The sequence below is a fragment of the Pelecanus crispus genome, chromosome 5 (genome assembly GCF_030463565.1).
Source record: "Pelecanus crispus isolate bPelCri1 chromosome 5, bPelCri1.pri, whole genome shotgun sequence".
Lineage (NCBI taxonomy): Eukaryota > Metazoa > Chordata > Aves > Pelecaniformes > Pelecanidae > Pelecanus > Pelecanus crispus.
This window is the reverse complement of record NC_134647.1, coordinates 27,624,432-27,644,553: the sequence shown is the minus strand read 5'-3', so window position 1 is coordinate 27,644,553 and position 20,122 is coordinate 27,624,432. Positions and strand designations below refer to the sequence as shown.

The window sequence follows — 20,122 nt, the reverse complement described above, 5'->3', positions numbered from 1 at the left end:
GCAGCGCAGCGGTGCTGCCACATGGCTCGGTTACAGATGTCCCTGCAGAAACCATCTGGCTCTTGGCTGAATTAATGCCTTTCTGACCCTGATCTGCTGTGTCCTCTAAGAGTTTATTTTCATTATCTCACAAGAGCTGAACATGAACCGTAAGCATTTTAAGAGCTTACTTAGCATTTTCCTTTTTTTTTTCCCTCCCTATGCATTTAATTACTTTCCGCAAACCAAATTTGTGCCTTATTAAGCCACAGGCCCTCTGTTAGTGTGAATTGGTGGTGCTCAATTACTTCAAACTTTTAGAGGCCAAAATAACCCCTCTAATAAGCAGGTATCCTAACAGCATTGTAACTCTCAACATGGTATAACATATTATGCATGTCCTGGACATATTTCTAGTAATGTTTAACCAGCAGCTCGTGTCTAAGCAGCAGAAGTGTGTGCTACAGGTGTCATCCAAGGGGCAGGTGTACTAAATTCATTCAGTAAATTCACTAGATTTCACAGAGATGCTGGAAGACTTTGGACAGCTTCTCTTCCTTAACAGAAGCGAGTTGAGTGCTTGTTCGCTATTATCTGTATTTCTGACAGAAACCTTGTACATTTGGTAGCAATGGGGTGGTGTTTTCCGAGATGCCTTCACCTGAGAATTCAGCATTGGGGAAGTGCGGGCTGAACTGAAAGGAGCAATACACCTGCCATAGAGCTACTCACTTAGGAGTCACTCTACCGGCTTATTTCCTGCTGCTTTTTTTTTTTTTTTTTCCCCTGCAACAACTGCTACAAACATTTTTATAGCACGGACAAGGCCTGTGAACGCTGCCCCCCCCGCCGCGCAGCTCCCGGACAGGGCCGCGGCCGGGCCCCAAGATGGCCGCCGTGGGCACGGCCGCCGCAGAACTACGTTTCCCGTCGTGCAGCGCAGCCCGGGCGGCCGGAAGCTCGCGCTCCCCCCTGCGCCGCTCACAGAGCTGCCGCCGCCCACAGGCTCATCGTGCGCCGCGTTCCGCCGGAAGTGACGCTATTTCTGGCCGTGCGGGGCGGTGGGCGGTAAGTGCGGAGCTCCGGTGGGCCGCGGGCGGTTGTTGACAGCCCTGCCGCGGGCAGGGCGGCGAGCCGCCCTTCTCCCCATCCCGCCTTCCCTCCGGGAGTGGGGGGAGCCCCCGGGCGCCGCTCGCCGGCCGGGTCTGCCCGCGGGTTGGGTGATCGCGGCCTCCCCTCTCAGGTCGCAGCTCAGTAGCAGGCGAGGGGACGCGGGTCGGGCGGTAGCGCAGCCCCGCGGAGAGCTCGGTGGTCAGCCGGGGCTGGGGCCGGGGCCGGGCACCCTGTGGCTGGGCCTGTGAACAGGGCCTCGGCATCCCCTGCCGCGGCCTGGCCGCCGGGGTCTCGGGGCTGGCTGTGCCGAGTGGCCGCGGCGGTGGTGCTGGTGAACTCCCGGCTGCAGTTTTACAGCCTTTATTTCTTACGACAGGTGCTGTGTAAATAACCTTAAGAGATCTGACTAGCTGTGGAGGTGGGGGTGTGCGTTTGTTTTGTTTTAAGGAGTTAGGCAAGCATAGCTTTAAAGAACAAATTAAAAGCGCAGGTTCCAGCGCCGTGTGCAGTAGAAAGTTTTTGATTGTCTTCTGTGTGTTATAGGTGAAATGTATTTCATGTGCTGAACCTTGGATTGTCTCATTGCTGCACATTCAGAACTTCATAAAAAGTAGGAAGTCAAGATGAAGAGCAGGGTGACGCAAGTAAATGTAAGTGTTCTTAAACCTAAATTGTGGGGTTTGATTACTCTGTTTTTACTGGTGATGAGGTTTGCAGTTGATGTTGCGCTAAATAAAACTCCCTGAGGGTAAAGCAAGCAATATCCATGATTGATAGCAGCTGTTTACAAGAGAAATATTACTGTGAATTCAGTGAGTTACTGTTGTTTCTAATGCTTGTCATCCTAACGATGGAAGTTCTGAACATTATTAGCACATAATGATAAAGTAATTGGTGAAAAGTGACTGAATGATGGCTTAGCAAAGAACATAAGCATGTGGAGGAATGGAGAAAAGAGGTGTTGAAAAATTAACAGTGATGTTAAAATGGAAAGATAAAGAGGCGGGAAGTAGCAGTAATTGTGGCAACTGTATTTCTTCACGTGAAAGTTAAAGCTTCCCAATCTAGTGGATATGGTAGTGCTCCCTCATCTGTCAAAATAAGCCAGTTGGTGAAAGCACACTGTTTGGACACTTTCCGCTAATAATTTTGATCAAAATGGACAAGGAAGAAGACTAACTTGTGGCAGAAAGCCTGTTCACGAAGAGCTGAGGGTGACAAGTTCTTCAGCAAACATAGCTCCTTTTGCAAGGAGGCATGAGAACTGCCAAATACAGAGACATCTGTAACGTTTTATTTCTGTGAACGCTTGTCTTTTTGGGTCTGCTTGGGCAAAGGCAGATGATGTAGAACTCATTAGAATGGATCATCCTAAAAAGACCCCCCTCTTCCTATCTGCTAAGTATTATTCAAATACAGTAACTGTTCTGTGTTTTTCAAAGATTTTTATTACCAGTTTCTTGGAAGCTCAGGATACAGTCTTGCATTGTATTATTTTGCGAAAAACCCCAGCAACTTAAGGACTTTTCTTAACCTTGAGTTATTTCAGTGATCTGCTATATGGTGTAGTCCCACAAATGAGTATTGAAAAGGGAAGAAAACCATGGTGAAAATATGGCAATTTCTTTTACTAGCTTTGCCATCAAAGATAATGTTACTCTGGAATTAAATTGTCAGATGGATGTTCTTTTGTAGGGATGCATACTCCCAGTAAATGATACAATGCGTTTGTTTTGTGCCATTGTCTTGGTTCAGGCAAGATAATACTGGCAATAATTTTAAAACAGTGTTGGAAACATACCCTAGAGAAGGTTACATTCTCAGGTATGTTATAGTGGTCTCAAACATAAATATATGTATTTATGTGTATATATGCACATACACACCAATTTCATAGAATCATAGAATGCTTTGGGTTGGAAGGGACCTTGAGAGATCATCGAGCCCAACCCCCCTGCAGTAAGCAGGGATTGAACCTGTGAACTTGGCATTATTAGCACCAGGCTCTAACCAACTGAGCTAACCCAGCTGGTTTTTGAGTGATAGTAAGTCAGCCTCATCAGTCTGTTGATAGAATGATGCTCATGTTTGTGTTGCTGTTATTTCTTTCGGAAGCCTCAGTCAATGTTGATTTTATTTGCACAGCTTATTGTAAACACCACACTTGCCATTTAGTAAAGATACTTTTCTTTCTTATTAAGTTTTCGGAGATCATTGGGTATAACTGTCCATCAGGGTCTGTTTATGAAGGGGGTCTCGTGGTATTGACTAACCGACAGTTTTAACTGGTTCTTTGGTGGGGCAAAAAACTAGTGTGCCAGCATGTTAATGGATAGAATGCCACTTCAACAAATGAGATTAATATTTCTGCAAAAAGTTCAGTCAAGGTGCATAAGCAAGTCCTTGTGTTGAGTTTCTGCATGAAGGTGAAGTGTTACCTATTTCACAGCTGATCACTGGCTGATAACATGAGATTCTAGTTCTGAAAAATCATAAATAATATTTTAATGGAAGAGAGGACCTTTACAATGAAAGTATAGAGGTGATAAAAGCTGCTTTTTAGCTGTACCAAAGTAGTTTTGAAACATCTTGATGAGGTCAGTGTCTTTCTCTGTGTGTTGTACATACTGTCATACTCCGATTTTTGTGTATGACTCCATAATTCTATGATTCTATATGTCATGGTTCAGACCACAGAATTTGCTGTGAACTACTTAAGTGTTTATCACTTAAACAATCCTACAAACTTAAATTTCAAGAATCTAGAATTAAATTTCCTTCCAGGATCTGTCAAGGGGAACAGCGTAACTTAGGTGTTTATAATGTATGAAGCTAGGAATGACTCATGAGGAAATAAATCATGGTTAGTAAAAAGGAGGAAGGTAAGGAAAATATGCAATAAAGGGGATCTTTAGGAGAGAGGAAAGACACTCTTCAAACAAGAAGTGGTAGAATTCTGTTAATGGTATTGCATGTGATGCAACAAAGTGTAAAATGACATATGGAAGAAGGAAGCAGGAGAAGCAGACTGAAGGTCCATCTCTTCTGGTCTCCAACAGTAATCCAGAGTAGATGCCTTGAAAAGTTTAGAAACCATAGTTAGAGCAACCACAAAAGTACTCGCCTACGTACTCTCCCAGTCTCTGCCTGTTTGCAGCTTCCTGAGACAGATAATTTATTTGGCAACCCATGTGAATTTTTCTTCAGTGTTTGTCCAGTATCTTGAACCCATGTAAGCATCTGGCATCTGCAAGCACCCTGCAGCAGGGAGTCCAGCTGCTTAACTACTTGTTATTTAGAACCATCTCTCCTTGTCATAACTGACTGCCATTAGCTTTATTTGATGACCCTTACTTCTTGTGGAGGAGTAGGGAACCAAAGACATGGAATGCTTTGATCTCAAGGTACGTGTGCTCACAGTAATTAACATATAATGTTGGAGCTTGATTTTTTTTCTTTCTGTTTTCTTAAAGCATGGTTCCAGTTATGAAAGGAAGGAAGACTACAGTTCTCGCCAAAGAAGTTTGTCTCCAGATGACAGGTAGAATGATTGATTTTTGTGCCCTACAATTCTGTATATATAAGCCACATAGTGAGTTAGATAAGTTTAAAAAAAAAAAAAAATCAGGTTCTGTTTCTTCTTATATATTACCATAACTGAGCAGTGAAAAATAAGTGTCAGTTTAATAAAATACTTGAACATCAATATAGCAGTAATTAGATTTATTATTAAAACTAAATCTTTAAAAAATCCTTAGCATTTAGGTAAATTGTCACAGGACTTGGAAATTAGATGCCAATTTTTTTTTGCTTGGACTCACATATTGCTGATACCACAATTGTCCCTTTAGAGCAAGGTTATTGATGCCAGCAGGGGGTGTAGAAATATAATTTGAAGTGCAATCTACTGAGGGATGAGATGAACTGTTACCAGTTTACTTTTATTTTTATGTTTTAATTGGAATGAAACCTCTTGTACTAAATGCAATATAATTTTTTTCTAATAGTGTCTATTCTGTTTCATGCTACGCAGGCAAAAGTAGGTGAAACAGATGAATGCCTGTGCTCCAAGGAATGCATAGTGTTGAAGTTACCTTTGGTATTTGATGTTATTACCATTTAGCATTTAATCTTAAGTTCTAGGAGGAGCTTCCTTTTACAGTGCTTCTCTTGATTATTTTTTTTAATTATTTTTTTCTGACAACAAATTATTGGAAAAGGAGCATCTGCTCTTTGAGTGATGCATATATTGAAACTTGGGTCACAGAAGTGGAACGGTTACTATACATGTAACGCTGTGTTGCAAGTAGATACTAATAGCATTGCTTTTCTAAGCCTGTTACTAAGAATTTTGTGTCTTGGGTTGCAAATAGGGATATAGAGCGTGACAGGTCTCCATCTCCCAGAAAGAGAAGGTACTCTGATGACAGCAGATATGATCAAGAATATTCAAGAAGGGAATACTATGATGACAGAACTTCAGAAGGAAGGTGAGTATCAAGCCCTTTCTTAATCAGTAAAGAATAAAATGTGAAAACTTTTCACAAAACCTTGGGTGGTTTTTGGATTTTGTTTTTTCCTTTTTTTTAAGAAGGATGGAAAGGGGTAGAGAGAGACACCATGAGAAATGGGAGGAGAGAGAATCTGATCGAAGGAGGCAGAGAAGATACTCATCACCTGATCGTAGGAGTCCAGAGAGATCAACAGTCCAGAGCTCACTTGCTCATGATGAGACCACTTCAAAGAAGAAGAAGGAAGAAGTGGATCCAATCCTTACTCGCACAGGTGGTGCATATATTCCTCCTGCCAAGCTCAGGATGATGCAAGAGCAAATCACTGATAAAAATAGGTGAGTTGGAAGTAGCATATTAGAATTTTTACTGAAAAGCAAAAAAGTAAAGGGTTTTAGTGAATGTTGGTGAAAATGGGATACCTTTTGAGGGCTGTGATTTTTCTTTTGAAGGTATATTTTTATTAGAAGAAAGGTGAGAGATTATGACTGTACCTGCTTCTGCTGCAAAGTGTAAATGGAAAAGTGGGATACAGAACATAACCAGGGATTTTTTGGAATATCTTAGAAAATTGAACATAGTGGGTTATAACATATGTGCAGAGAATTACATTTTGGTGTATCATGTTGGTTCAGTGACTTCCTAGTAGCTAAATGTATAATTGTGAGCTAGTCTTCATATTTATGCAGTGAATATTTTCTTACCTATTTTACTTATTACAACTTACATTCAAGTCATATATATAGATGTAAATTCACTCGGTGCTACCTCAGATTTATGCATTAATAATTTTTGATACCTTTGTAATAGCTTGGCATATCAGAGGATGAGTTGGGAAGCCCTGAAGAAATCAATCAATGGTCTTGTCAACAAAGTGAATGTTTCTAATATAGAAAATATCATTCATGAGCTCCTGCAGGAAAATATTGTTCGGGGAAGGTAAGCCTTAGTATTTAAAAACAATTCTTTTGCTTTTCTGCTAATAAGTGTACTGTTTGTGTGTACATCGCTGTGTACTATGTGTAGTGTATGGATGCTAGTCAGAGTTTAAAATTAACCTTAGTCTGTATTGTCCTATGCAGAGTAGTCCCCTACTTGGGGAAGGGTCCAGCAGGGAAGGATTGTATGCTTGAAGGACTAAGAGTGCAACAGATGGTATATGTTTCCTTTTCTTAAAGGTTTTATCTACGTGTTTTACTTGAAAGATTTGCAATTTACAGGTGTGTCTGTCTATTTATGTTTGTATTTTGGGATTTTTGCTGTGGGACAAATAATATTTGTAGCCAGTATTTAGCAAAACAAGTTTTGCTACAGTTATTTGGCTGGATTGTTTATTGTTGTAATGTAGAGAAAACATTCTTATGCTATTTGAGCTCAGTACTAAGTCATGGTGGCTGTGCAAGTACTGTGTGATGACTTTCCTTGCTTTAATTTTGATGTCAATAGAAGTTAAATATGTGAATCTAAATTAGTATGGGTTTCTTAGATTGGCTACCGTTTAAACAAACAAGACCAAGCCACTACCAACAAAAGAAACCCTCTGAACAAAATATCCAGAAATAATTCTGTTACATTTCAAACAGCTCGCAACACATTTTCTGTTGCAAAGGAATGTGTTACTTTCATGAATGTCATACCTGATGGGAAAATCAGAATCCTGCAAATAGCATAAAAATAACATAAGGGAATTAAGTAAAATCTAGAGAGTGAGCAAGTAGTGTCTGAATGTGATGTCTGTTAAAAGTAATAATGAAGTCTCGAACAGTCTATTGAACTGCTTTTTACTTGTATGAAGTTTTGGGGACATGAAGTGCAGACAAATAGTAATATTTTAATTTAAAAATAAGCTTATTGAATGTTTTTAGAATACACTTGTCCGTGGAAGTTTTTATGTGTGGCTTATAAATTTCAAAATGATGTAGATGGAAAATGACACCATTTCCCTTCTTCTTACAGTTAATTTTGACTTCCAGATTTGCACAAAGGTGCATATAAAAGTAATGACATGAAGTTTTACCTAGCTGTAAAGTGCTTTTCTGAGTTTTCAAGCTAGAGGGTGAATATGATCTGAACCAGACCAGTTTCAGTTTGTAAGCGACAAGTAACTAATAGTTTCAAAATGAAATATTCTGTTTCTGTGCACTAGTATGAAATGAGTTCCATTCCATTTGTCAACTCCAAAGTAAGTAGGAATAGTGTCCTTATGCAGTTTGTATTTAGTACCATGTAGGAGGGGGTTTGGAAGATTTCAGTAGACCACAGAGAAGATAGAGTAGGATACCAGTGTGCACTTTGAAGATTCACGTTTGGAGGGCTTTTCCCCCCACACACACCCACCCATTTGTCATAGAATAATACAGCAACAGTCAAATTCTGTGTGCTAAAGCATTAGGAAAAAGCAAAACTGAGAGGGGGGGTGTGGAAAAAAAGTCTCAGTTTCTTTTCAGACTTTAGTCTTGATATAAATGTAAGAGAGGCCATTAGTACAATAAAAGAACTATTATCTCATGAGCCCTGTGTTTACATTCACTTAAGCTCTAAGTAGTAGTCTTCTATAATCAGTTTTCAGTTCCAAAATATAATTATTATGTTGAAAATATGCAGTTTCATTTGAGAAGAGCATTGAAAAGCATTACTCTACCCATTCTGCTTTTACTGAACAAACAGTTTTGTTACTCCTAGGTAGATCTTCATTGTTAGGGACCTTTTATGGAAATATAATTTTTATTTCTTGGAAATTTGTTTTGCTTGTTTGTTATCATTATACTGGAACACAGTTCTGTGTTTTTCAGAAATCGTTGCAGAGCAGATATTTTTTTTTGGTCACAAAAAGTATTTTGTTTTTTCAACTGGGGAAAAAAACCAGCACAATCACAAATTTCAAAGCTAAGAAGAGGCTGTGTTGGTGTTAAAAAGGGATGATTGCAGGATGCAAGATGAAGACTTTTTACGTGCTTATTTTCAAGTGTTCTAATAGGAACGATATTTAATGAAAGATAAGTTATCAGTTTTAAGAATTTCTCGTCTCGGACACATTTGGGCAAAGCATTTTGCAAAACTCCATTTGTGGCATGATAAACGTCGGTTTGAAGATGACCATTGGGTATCTTCTAACTATTCCAACTGTAGAATACTATTTTATGTGATATGTACCGAATAAAAGCATTAAATATTTTATTACTGGAAAAATCTTAAACTTATGTATTTTTACAGGGGATTGCTGTCTAGATCCATTTTACAAGCTCAGAGTGCCTCTCCAATTTTTACCCATGTTTATGCAGCTCTTGTAGCAATTATCAATTCAAAGTTTCCGAATATTGGTGAATTGATTCTTAAGAGGTTGATACTAAATTTTCGCAAAGGATATCGCAGAAATGATAAGGTATGTAAAATGTGACGAAGCAATATGCTGAAACTTGTAATTCTGCTGTGTTAACCTTGTATCAAGTATGTTCAAATTACATACTTCAGAGGAACACAACCAAGACCTGTGGGTTGGGACCTGTCATTAATACATTCAGTATAGTAGTATCAGAATATCCTGAAAGATTGACAACCTATTCTGGGTTGGTACTGTAATAGTTTTTTTTTCTTTTTTTTTTTTTTTCTTTCTTTGAAAGCGTACGGTCCTAATTGTGACAGCTATCAGTATCCCAAAATAGTTAGTTTAATGACTTAATTTGATTGTGAGATGCACAGATTTTAGTAAGTAAATTTTTTCTTCTATATACGATGTGTTAAAATTTCCTATTTTATTTCTTTTGCAGCAACTCTGTCTAACATCTTCAAAATTTGTTGCACATTTGATGAATCAGAATGTGGTACGTCACTTCATGTTTCTACTCAATCCAAACCCTATATGGCTATTTCTTTAGGTTCAGGACAGCAGTAGCTCTCCCTGTGCTAAAGGTTACTGAAAATCCAAGTTCAGGTTTCCTTTTAATGCCTGCTGTAAGTTGTTAGGACCTTTTAGAAAAGACATCGGTGGTTGCCTATGCAGTTATCATTGCTTACCACTGCACTACTCCAGAGCTTCCCTAGGCTTCATAAATATATCTGGGCTAGTATTAAGACAAATCTTGAAGCAAAGCAAGCTTCATCTGAGGCTCTGTCCCACCAATCTTAAACAGAGTTTTCTTGCAACACTGTTGTCTGACTTTAAACATATGTGTAGGCAGAACTAGACTCAGTTGCATCTAAATCAAATTTGTGTCCAGCTCTATGCCACTTTTTTATGTGCTAGAAATCAGGATACTCAAATTTAATGTCAAGAAGCAGTGTTTCAGGAATGCATTGGGAATATACAGCATTTTGGTAGAGAGGAACTAATCTGAGATGTGCCATTTGCGTATATGCCTGATCCTGGAAGACCTGATTTAATTATAGACCCAATGGACTTAGAACTAGTTTCTGTAATGTAAGTGCTGTTTTGTTTGCTTCTCGGAAATGCATTCTGTTTTTTTTCTTAATGGCAACATTTTTTTCACTGCTTGCTTATTCATTTCAATAGCATAGTCACATTCACTACAAAGTTGTGTAGATACAGGTCGTAAAATGGTATTTGAAATGTTGACTTCCTCTTAATTAGCTTTGTCCCACTACTGTTGCCTTGTGTGTGTGATTAAACAAGTGTGTTGTGGAATCCTCAAAGGCTGGACTGCTCTGTCAAGTAAATCACTGTAATAGTAATGTAACATTGTACATTCTAATTCTTTACTGATATTCTTTCCATAGGCTCATGAGGTTTTATGTTTGGAAATGCTCACTTTGCTTCTTGAAAGGCCTACTGATGACAGTATTGAAGTAGCAATTGGATTTATTAAAGAGAGTGGGCTCAAATTAACAGAAGTTTCTCCTAGAGGTATTAATGGTAAGTGTAATTAGCCAGAACATTTGTCTTTTTGGTGTTTATATTGATAAATCCTTTTCATATTTACATTTCTGTCTTTTTCCAAAGCAATCTTTGACCGTCTTCGACACATTCTACATGAATCTAAAATTGATATGCGTGTTCAGTATATGATAGAAGTTATGTTTGCTGTACGGAAGGATGGATTCAAAGATCATCCAATCATTCCGGAGGGATTAGATCTAGTGGAAGAGGAGGATCAGTTTACTCATATGTTGCCATTAGAAGATGACTACAACCCAGAGGATGTCCTTAGTAAGTTAGAAATGGAAGATAATTCTATGACTGTGTTCCCCATGAAAACAAATTTAAGATTAAATAGTCATTGTTTTCTTCATTTTGTATTTTAAATAAAGATTCTCTTTTATTTTAAAGATGTTTTCAAGATGGATCCGAACTTTATGGAAAATGAAGAGAAATACAAGATGCTGAAGAAAGGTAGGATGGGGTGTGTGTACACATTTTACATATAATTGCATATTTACACATTTATAGGGTGTTTACGTATCCAACTCTTGTTACCAACCTTTATTATTTAACAGTGGGTGATACTTGTGTCCCAGATAACTGTCTTTCAGTTCATCGTAGACCTTTCCAATGTATTCCTGCTATTTTCTTCAGTATTGTTTCTGCAGCTATGTTTTCATTTAGTTATGACATACCTATTCCATTGTCTCTGCCACATTCTCCACCTGAGATACCCTTTCACTCTTAAGTGTTGCATCAAATTTTTTTGATAATGAAACTACTGTGGTCTATATTCCTTTAATCTGGGATACTGCTTTTTCAGAAATTCTTGATGAAGGTGACAGTGAATCTGAAGCAGATCAAGAGGCTGGAAGTAGTGAGGAAGATGAAGAAGATGATGAAGAAGAAGATGAAGATGGTAAGTGTTATGAATGGCACCTTACTAGTGATTGACTGGCTGTAGCTGAAACAGGAAGGAAGAGCTTAACTTGTTAAACATTTTGCAGAACTAAGAATGTTCAGGGATGTTTTCATCTTAAGTTATTCTGAGATCTAAGTGTTTACTAGCAAATAGTGTAAAAGTAATGGTCTAAAAGGAAGCGTTCAGCACAGGCAGGAAATGAAAAGCAACTTTGCTTGATTGTTCCTGACCATATCAGTTTCATGTGAGAAAAGCCTTGCAAACATAAGACATTAAAAATAATGCATGTGAAAACACTTCCTTAAAAACTAGCAAGGACAACCTTTCTGGACACTTTCTAGTGCTCAGTCATATTTTTAATTCACTTTTGATATCAGAGTGGGTTTTCTTACAACTGTATTTACATACTCTATATCTCACTTCCTAGTTCAGTTCAGCCCCCTTTCTTGATCTTTAGTGGAAGCAGTCAGTGTTTACACATTTTCAAAGAATATATTTAATTCCCAGGAAAAAAAAAATCATGGATAAGCATAACTGAAATGTTTGTGCAGACTGTGTGAGTAATTGAAAAGCCAGCCAAGTCCTGTTCTTGTAGAATACCACGAATGGATTTCCTCACCAGTTTGCTGGAGTATTTCACAGAAGAGCAGAGCTTCCAGGCTGATGAAAAGTATGAGAATTCACATAACTTTTCATCATTTATGCTATTATCAAACTTTAAAAGAATGAAGGAATAGTGAATACCTTATGCACAAAGGTATTCCCGGAATGGTTGTGGTTCAGAATGGATTTTTCTACACTTGTTCAAGGACAAAACAGCACTTTGCAAAATGCTGTAATGTAGATCCTACGTATAACAGAAACAAAGAATTAATTTCCTGTTAGGGAGGCTACATAAAGCATTGTATAGTTAAATTATGCAGAAAATACCTTGCTAATAGTGACAAGAAATGTTAAACCCAGAGGTTGCAGCGGCCAAGTCAAGTGAAAGGTCTTTAAAAGGGGAGTTATCCTCTTAAAACTGTATCTTTTAAGTATTTACCTGTTAGTTACAGATGAGGCAAATACTGATTTTTTTTTTTCTTTTTGTCTCTGTAAAAATAAATTTTAAAAAACCCCATAAACCGGCTACACAGTCCTAAATAGTTCTAGAAAAAGTATTATATAGTGTTACAGACTTCGTAAATAGAACTGTTCTAAGAGATTGCATATATTTGCCTTAATGTTTTGCTCTTTACAAAACAATGTTTTTCTTTCCCAGGTCAGAAAGTTACTGTCCATGACAAAACAGAAATTAACCTGGTCTCCTTCCGTCGTACAATTTATCTTGCTATTCAGTCGAGGTAAATATAATATAATTTGTACACCTGTGAATGTACTTCTTTTGAAATGGGTGAGCTGGAATTCTCTTTCTTCTTAAATTCTTTTTTTGTGTGCAATTTAAAAAAAAAACCCACAGAAAAACCCACAGAAGTGTTCTTTATGGAGCCTGACCTAATTGTATAAGGCAGACTGTTTGGACAAATGGGTATCCAAATTCTCATTCCAAGATAAATCCTGTTTGTTTCAAAGTGTTTGAGTAGTGCACTGGGACTTTTTTATGAGGATTGCTGTAATGAAAATTTTCTGAGTGAACAAAAGTCAGTGAACTTCACGTTATACAGCAACTTAAGAATTTCTGAAAAAAATGTGTGACATGGTTAAAATAGAGATGCTGTAGAGTTTCTCCACTTCTGAGAGTAAGCAGTTCTGCAGCATGGTACTCTTTAGGCCTGCTGCCATCTGCATTGTTTGGAAAATAAGTATACAGTACGCTTCAGGGTTGGTATTCATCTTGAGAATGAAATCCCCTTGCAGTACATGGCACAAGTAATCAAAACATGGTGGTCTAACTATGTCGCCTGGGTGAAAGGAGAGATTAATCTGTTGCATGCCACTCAATTCCATTGTTAAAAGTAGGCATGGCCCACAATATTCTGCAGGTCTGAACCTGCATGAGGAATGAGATAATGTAGCTGTAGTATTAGACGCATCAATTAATACCATACTGAGATGTATGAAAGGCTCTTCTATTTCTCAAAGTTACTGTTCAATACTTGAGTTTCTTCATCTTATACTTGGGTGGGGGGGAGGTCCTTACTGGTAGCTAAAGGCTTTTAATATGCAAGAATGGGAGTGCAAAGAAGAGAGTGTGGTATATACTGGTTTTGGAGCTTATGTACAGTGCTTGCATTTTAGTGTTTTTCAGGATGTGCAGAATGAGCTCACGTGTTTGTGTTTTTGCTAAGTTTTGTAAGATGATGTAATAGCAATGACCCGAGTCATCTTGTTTTCAGATTGTCTGCAAATGTAATGACTTTGGATTAATTTTCAGATATAAACTCATGAAATATAAAATGTCTATTAAAAAAACCCACAACAAACAACACAACAAAACAAATAGCTTTCTGAATGTTAATGAGATACTTTATTTCAAAACAGCTGATGTTTCAGCACCAACAATCAATATAATTCTGAAATGTTTTTAGTATGACATATATTGCACAGATAATGAAAAGTATTTTTTCTGTTGCAGCTTAGACTTTGAAGAATGTGCTCACAAATTGCTGAAGATGGACTTTCCCGAAAGTCAGACTGTAAGCCTTGCTTCTTATTCTTTTTTGTTATTAATGTTCAGCAGTAGTACTATGGTAGTAACTAGAATCCTTAACTCTTGTCATGGGACCTAGTTTGTGTAGCAAGCAGATGAATGGGAGTGATTCCTTACAGCTGTTGTTCCTTAAAATGAATCTTACAACCTTTAGAGTAAATAAATGTCTTAGGAAATATGTGTCAGCCTGTCTTACGCAATTGCTTCTTTCTGTCAAGCAGTTCAAATGTTTGCTCATAGCCTGTTTGAAAATGTTTGTTGGTTGGACTGTTGAAACAATTACCCTTTGATAAAAGTACTGTAGTATCGCAGTCATTCTCAGAGCTCTGTCTCTGAAAGAACTCTGAGTTGAAGATCTACGGCTGAAGGCAGCCGTAGACTTTATCAGTGGGGCTTGAAATTTAGCATAGTGCTAAAAGAATTCATTGTTTTCTTGCTTTCACAGTCCTCTTTGAATAATAGTGTGTTGAATTAAAGCAGTTGTAAGTATGATTGCTTTGTTGTAATCTTGGAGATCATCAGTCAAAATCTGTTTTGTCTTTAGACACTGTGTGTAAGATCAATTCAGTTGGTATGTTTTCAAGTAAAGGGAACTGTCCTTCAGCTAGTACTTATACTAGATCCTGGTAGAATGTAAATACCTATCTAATTATAGAAACAGCTTTTCAGTCAGCTGTAAGCTATTGTAAAAGTTGCACTTGAGGCAGCTGTTAATTTCCTTGTGGTTTTAATTATCACTGTTCTGTTTTATTTGAAACAATGTGTGTAGAAGTAACCTTTTTAGTATAATAGTAACCAGCAGGTGGAGAGCCGGGCTACAGTTAGGTGTTCTTAGAAAACTTGGTTTAATCTAGTAATCAGAAATTTGTTTGCCTATTACTTTTTTCAGTTCTTGTACTATTTTGTTACTAAGCAGTTTACATGGAAGTAAACTAAGAATTCACATGATTGTGTATTTTCTTATCTAATTCTTTAATTCTATGCATGAAATGCAATACTAAGCATGCATAGGATTATGATTCTCAGTGAAGCATAACCTGAAGAAATCTAAAGAGAAGAAATCCTGTTTTTCAGCAAATCAATTCAGCTGCAAAGAATAGAGAGAACAATCTAGAATATATGTGCTAGATAATACAATGGAGACATAACTTGTGTAACACTGCTTGTTAGGTAACTGCTCAGAGAACTACTCAACTGTTGGTATTTAATACCATTGCAGTCTCTGTCAACTACTAACTATTCCATGGGCACGATCTACTCAGAAAAAATAAATTTAATGGGAGAAAAAAAATCAACCCCAAAAAACAACCCATTAGTCAGAATCTTAGCTGCATAAAAAAAAAGTAGATTTTCCTTCACCACTTTATTTGGTATTTTTGAGATTTGACTTAATATTTGCTGCCAGGTTATTTTCTTTTGGTTTTTGTGAATCCTTTGCTTGCCACATATAAAAATAACCAGACATACACAGATTAATTTAAGGTGTTACTTTTCATATACTTTATGGGGTGCTAATTTACTGAATATGAATCTTTTTATATTACATAATCCCGTGAAGGGCTTTATTTCTGTCTCTGCTTTGAGAAAATTTATATTTCCCCTATCAATCACAAAAATACATGAATGCTACTATATGCAAAAATAAATGTGCAAACATGTTTGTTTTTCATGTTGCACTGCAAACACAAAAATTGTTACTCCTAATTTTGTAGGAAAGCTCTCAGAGCGACTTCCAGGTCTAGTTTTGAGACTTAAGATGTGGGTAAATTGTTGGGAATCAATTAAATACAATGCTAACTAATTTAGAGTACAGTAGCTTTGTGACCAGCAGCACTATAATCTCTGAAATGTTTCCACTGACTTTCATGTCTCTTTAGAGAACAAATGACTGGAGGAGACAAAATATCATATCCCACTCGCTGTCTAGTCAAGTCTCTAGGCAATATTACTTTGTTCCCTTAACATCTCATTCCAACAGATTCTTTCTTATCACTTTGTGCTTTGGAAAATGTGTAAAATTCGCTAAGCATCATAGTGTTTAATAATAAAATTTATAGTGTTCTTTGAAAACTACTACATGTAGATGAATAAGAATTTATGTATTTGAATGTTACAGTTTGTGGTACTTAGATAATTTATTTTGGTTGGCACAGCACCCTATTAAAGAATCTGAGGTGATGTAGTTATGATTCAGCTGTAATTGCTATGAATGAGGTGCTTTTAAAATAAATGCAGAAGTGTTATTTTTGGCATTCTGGCAAGTATATATCTGAAGAGATAAAAATAAATTAGTATCAACCTATGATTCAATACTAGTTGTAGGAGTTACTACAATTCAAGGTTCAAAACTGCTGTAAAACTGCATCTTCTTCTCACATGAGGCATCATCTTTGTGCTGATTTCTTTTTTTCCCTAATAATCATCATTACTGTTCACCTCACCTTAATCAAAGATATGAGAGCTTTGACTTGCTCATTGTATAGACTTACAGCTCCTAAGGAGTGTTTATGGGGGCAAAAAGAAAAAAAAATGAGGTTTCCTGATCACTGTGAGAACAGAAAGAACCACCAGATACAGACAATAGAATTATTCAAGGATTTATGGGGCTCGAGTGTGTCCATAAGGGTAGAAAACTGAATGCACTCAGCAGGAATTTCTGGTTCAATTAACTGCCAGTTTCTAAACAAGGAAAATCGTCTTTTGTTCTTTCAAGTTAATATCTTCTGATTGAAGCCTTTAGTGAATTGATTCCCACTGCCTTCATTATCAAAACAAATCACAGGATTATTTTTTTAGCCATAGGGCACTTTTTTCCCCCGTCTGTTTTACTGAAAGCTATAGCAACCTGTATTGCAGGATGTGTATTTGTCTACAATTTCTTTGCACCTTATGATTCAAAGCTTTAACCAATCTTGAGAAATTTTTGAAATGTTTGCTGAACTCTTGGATGAATCTTCAAAATTTGTTTATGCTTGTAAGAAAAGTGCAATTTAGATCGAGTGTAGAGAGGCGATAATATCATGGTTCGTTGTTTCTTACAGTGAAGACCCTGTAGGTAAGAGCTCATTCTCTATGCCAACTCCTACTATGAATTGCAGTTATCATGAGAAGCAGGTACTAGAGTGTTTGACTGAAGTATCATTTAATGCAGTTTCTATTCCTTCAAAATCAGGTGAAACTTAAAATTCTTGTTGCAAAATTTTCACTCAAATTAGGTCTAATTTTACAGTAACTTCATGTTTTCCTTCTGGAAGGTTTTACTTAATAAAATCAGCTGGCTTTAATTTTGTCATTAAGACTGTTTTCCACAGGTTTTGAGTAGTGAATTGTCAATTAAATACATTCTAAGAACTGATAAGAATATTCAAAACCTGAAGACAGTCATGAATTACAGTTTTGAGACTAATACAGATGTAACGACTTTCTTGCAGGTTAATTGTTCCGGAAATCTTTACGTACAGAGATTTTTGGCGTGATTTAGCAGGGCTGAGCTCAGGAATATATTTAGCCGTTTTTCAGTGGTTGAATTATCAGATTATTGTGTCGTGTTAACTGCTGTGCAACACAAGCGTTTGTATGCTTAATACCAGTAATGGATCTGTCACACAGCTCTGACTTGCAGAAAGAGGATTAAGGTTCAAATGGATAATCTACAGACTAGAACAACGTAATACTGCTTTTTGGCATTGCAGTCTAGTACCGGGTGCTGAGGGGAATGTTGGCAGTCTTTTTTTTCTCTTTTTTTTTTAATTTACTAATCTAAAATTGCTGTGTTTTGACTTGAGATTAACACATTTTTCACTTTGCCATGAACTGAAATGCTGCTTTTTCAGGAGTAGATGATGCTGTTAAACAGAAACATCCATCTTCCATTTCCTATCTGATTTACATGAAGTTAATTTTTAATCTTCAGTTGTATATTCTCTTTCCTCCAAATTCTCACTTATTTCCATCTCCTCGTTCTTTATTTTTTTTCCCCACATCCCTTTTTGTTTGTTTGGTTTTTGAGTGAAAAGGTTGCCTACTACAGCATCCTAGTTTTCTTTCTCTAGAAAACACCTTTTCTTTCCACAGTTTTCTTTTCCAGGTTCACAAGCTCAGTTTTCGTTTCCAGCTTTCCCAGTTTTTCTTTTTTTCCTTGACTCTTTTTCTTGTTCATTAATTTTTGCTCCAGGATTCTGGAAATACAATGTCTGCTTCTTGTACCTGGACCTTGTCTTTAAACTGTCCTCCTGATTACACTTGATCTGTTTTTTGCCCTTTCTAATCCTTTTTTAGATGACTCTAGCATGTTCAATGTTGTCTTCTGTGTCAAAGGGCCCTTCTTTAGTCATTAGAAATTAAAACGTCTAAGATGTATCATTTTCTTCTGTATTTTATTAATCTTTGACAGATGCAAGCAGTGTGCTTTCTTGTTTCTCTCTTTGTCTTTTTTTTGTAACCATTCAGGTTTCTTCTGTCTGTATCCTTTTTTTGGCATGTCATAGTTACCTTAAATGAGCAAAAGTCTTACTCCTCTGTGGTTTTACATTGCCTAATATAAATGTCTGGAAGCCATTTTGAAATTTTTTGTCACAAACTTTGTCCTAATCCTTTTTCACACTGCGTCTTCCATATTACAGATTTTCAGGATCTCCATGTGCATGATGTTTTATAGATCTCTCTTGTTCTACCACTGTGGTTTTGTTTAAAAAAAAAAAAAAAAGTGTCTTACAACTTTTTTCAGTCCGATACGAGAATTTTTCCTAAATCTATTACTAATAGCCCGTTCAAGTTAATTTTGTTTTTCCTGTTACTCTGTTTCTTATGACTTCAGCAGATTAAATGATATCGATGTCTTCCTGCTTCTGGTTTTGTGTTTTGGTTTTTTTGGTGGTGGGTTTGGGTTTTTTTTTTTAATTATTCTTCCTCACCCCCTGGTTTCTGACCTCTTTTCTGAATTCTTGTCCAGGTACAAAAACTTTCTAAATTTTAGTTCTTTACTATCTCTTGTGCTGACATCCATCCCCACTTGAGCAGTAGGTTCCAAGTGGACTCTTGGTAACCTAGCATGCCTCTGCTTCCTTTATTTCAGATCTGTGAATGTTGTTACTGTAACTCAGATATGAAGACAATTGTGTGCATCTCCTGTGCATTGGGAATTTCTTGTTCCCTTGTAGTCTTCCAAGTGGATTCTTAAGCTTTAACAAAGGGGTTTATTGATTTTTTTTTGGTTGATTTGACTCATTTTGGTATCTTAGTTCTGCTCTTCTGCATTAGGCAGTAGTATTTAAGTATGTCAAATACTCAGAATTTAATTCGCATGTGTTGGTTTCTGATTATTTTTTAAGGAAAAAATAAATTCAAATAGTTTAAATTCTTCCTTTTCACAGCAAATTTAATAGGAGGCTTGCTTTTCTTGGTGTTTAGACACAACTGAAGCCTGCAGATCAAAAGTTGGAAAGCTTTGTTGTAGTCTGTACTACAGGCTGTGAGAAGCTGTTCTAAACAAGCCTTACAGTTGCTTCTTTGGGCATATGTTCAGTCTTGACAGAACACACTATTTGTCTTTTTTAAAAAGTACTGTTATTTTCTGTGTTAAAGCTGCATTAATCCCATGGATTACCAAATAAGAAAATTTAAATACATTAAAACTGTAATTAGACGAGTATGGTATTACCAGTTGTTCTGGGTTCTGAATTATGAGGAAAGCAAACAAACAAGCCCAACTAAAATATTAGAAATAGGCTTTTTACTTTATGCTTTCCCTTAACAGATTTTTGTTGCCTCTGTTCTTGAAATACATTTCAGTTTTTGATGGTTTTAGTTCAAAGAAAGCGTTGAGGATCCTCACAGTAATACAAATCTAGATGGGAGTAACTACTACTTAGCTAGAGAATTGATCCTTCTTTAGGAAAACATATATAAGGAATATAGATTCTTTTCTTTTTTTTTTTTTTTAAAAGATGATATTGCTTACAGAATACTTAATTTTAGAAGGTTCTTAGCATCATTCAAGCTGAGAGCAGAAAAGGAAATGTCTTACCTTGTTGTCCAGTCTCCCTCAAGGAGGGGGGCAGGACGACCAACCA

The 20,122-nt window shown here is 36.9% G+C and overlaps 1 protein-coding gene across 4 annotated transcripts in view; it reads left to right on the top strand.

Annotated features, from left to right (window-relative positions):
- The first annotated feature begins 1,018 nt into the window (after positions 1-1,018).
- CWC22 (CWC22 spliceosome associated protein) overlaps positions 1,019-20,122 on the top strand; it is a 34,252-nt gene continuing 15,148 nt past the window's right edge. For 2 of the 4 annotated variants that reach the window (XM_075710767.1, XM_075710765.1), the window contains exons 1-14: positions 1,019-1,047; positions 1,636-1,742; positions 4,566-4,633; positions 5,466-5,582; positions 5,684-5,941; positions 6,414-6,542; positions 8,817-8,985; positions 9,371-9,424; positions 10,338-10,473; positions 10,561-10,767; positions 10,888-10,950; positions 11,303-11,398; positions 12,663-12,744; positions 13,977-14,037. In XM_075710767.1, the coding sequence (XP_075566882.1) occupies positions 1,716-1,742; positions 4,566-4,633; positions 5,466-5,582; positions 5,684-5,941; positions 6,414-6,542; positions 8,817-8,985; positions 9,371-9,424; positions 10,338-10,473; positions 10,561-10,767; positions 10,888-10,950; positions 11,303-11,398; positions 12,663-12,744; positions 13,977-14,037 (1,467 nt within the window). In that variant the 5' untranslated portion in view covers positions 1,019-1,047; positions 1,636-1,715. The remainder of the gene's footprint in view (positions 1,048-1,635; positions 1,743-4,565; positions 4,634-5,465; positions 5,583-5,683; positions 5,942-6,413; positions 6,543-8,816; positions 8,986-9,370; positions 9,425-10,337; positions 10,474-10,560; positions 10,768-10,887; positions 10,951-11,302; positions 11,399-12,662; positions 12,745-13,976; positions 14,038-20,122) is intronic. The other 2 variants (XM_075710766.1, XM_075710768.1) reach the window with 2 other exon arrangements.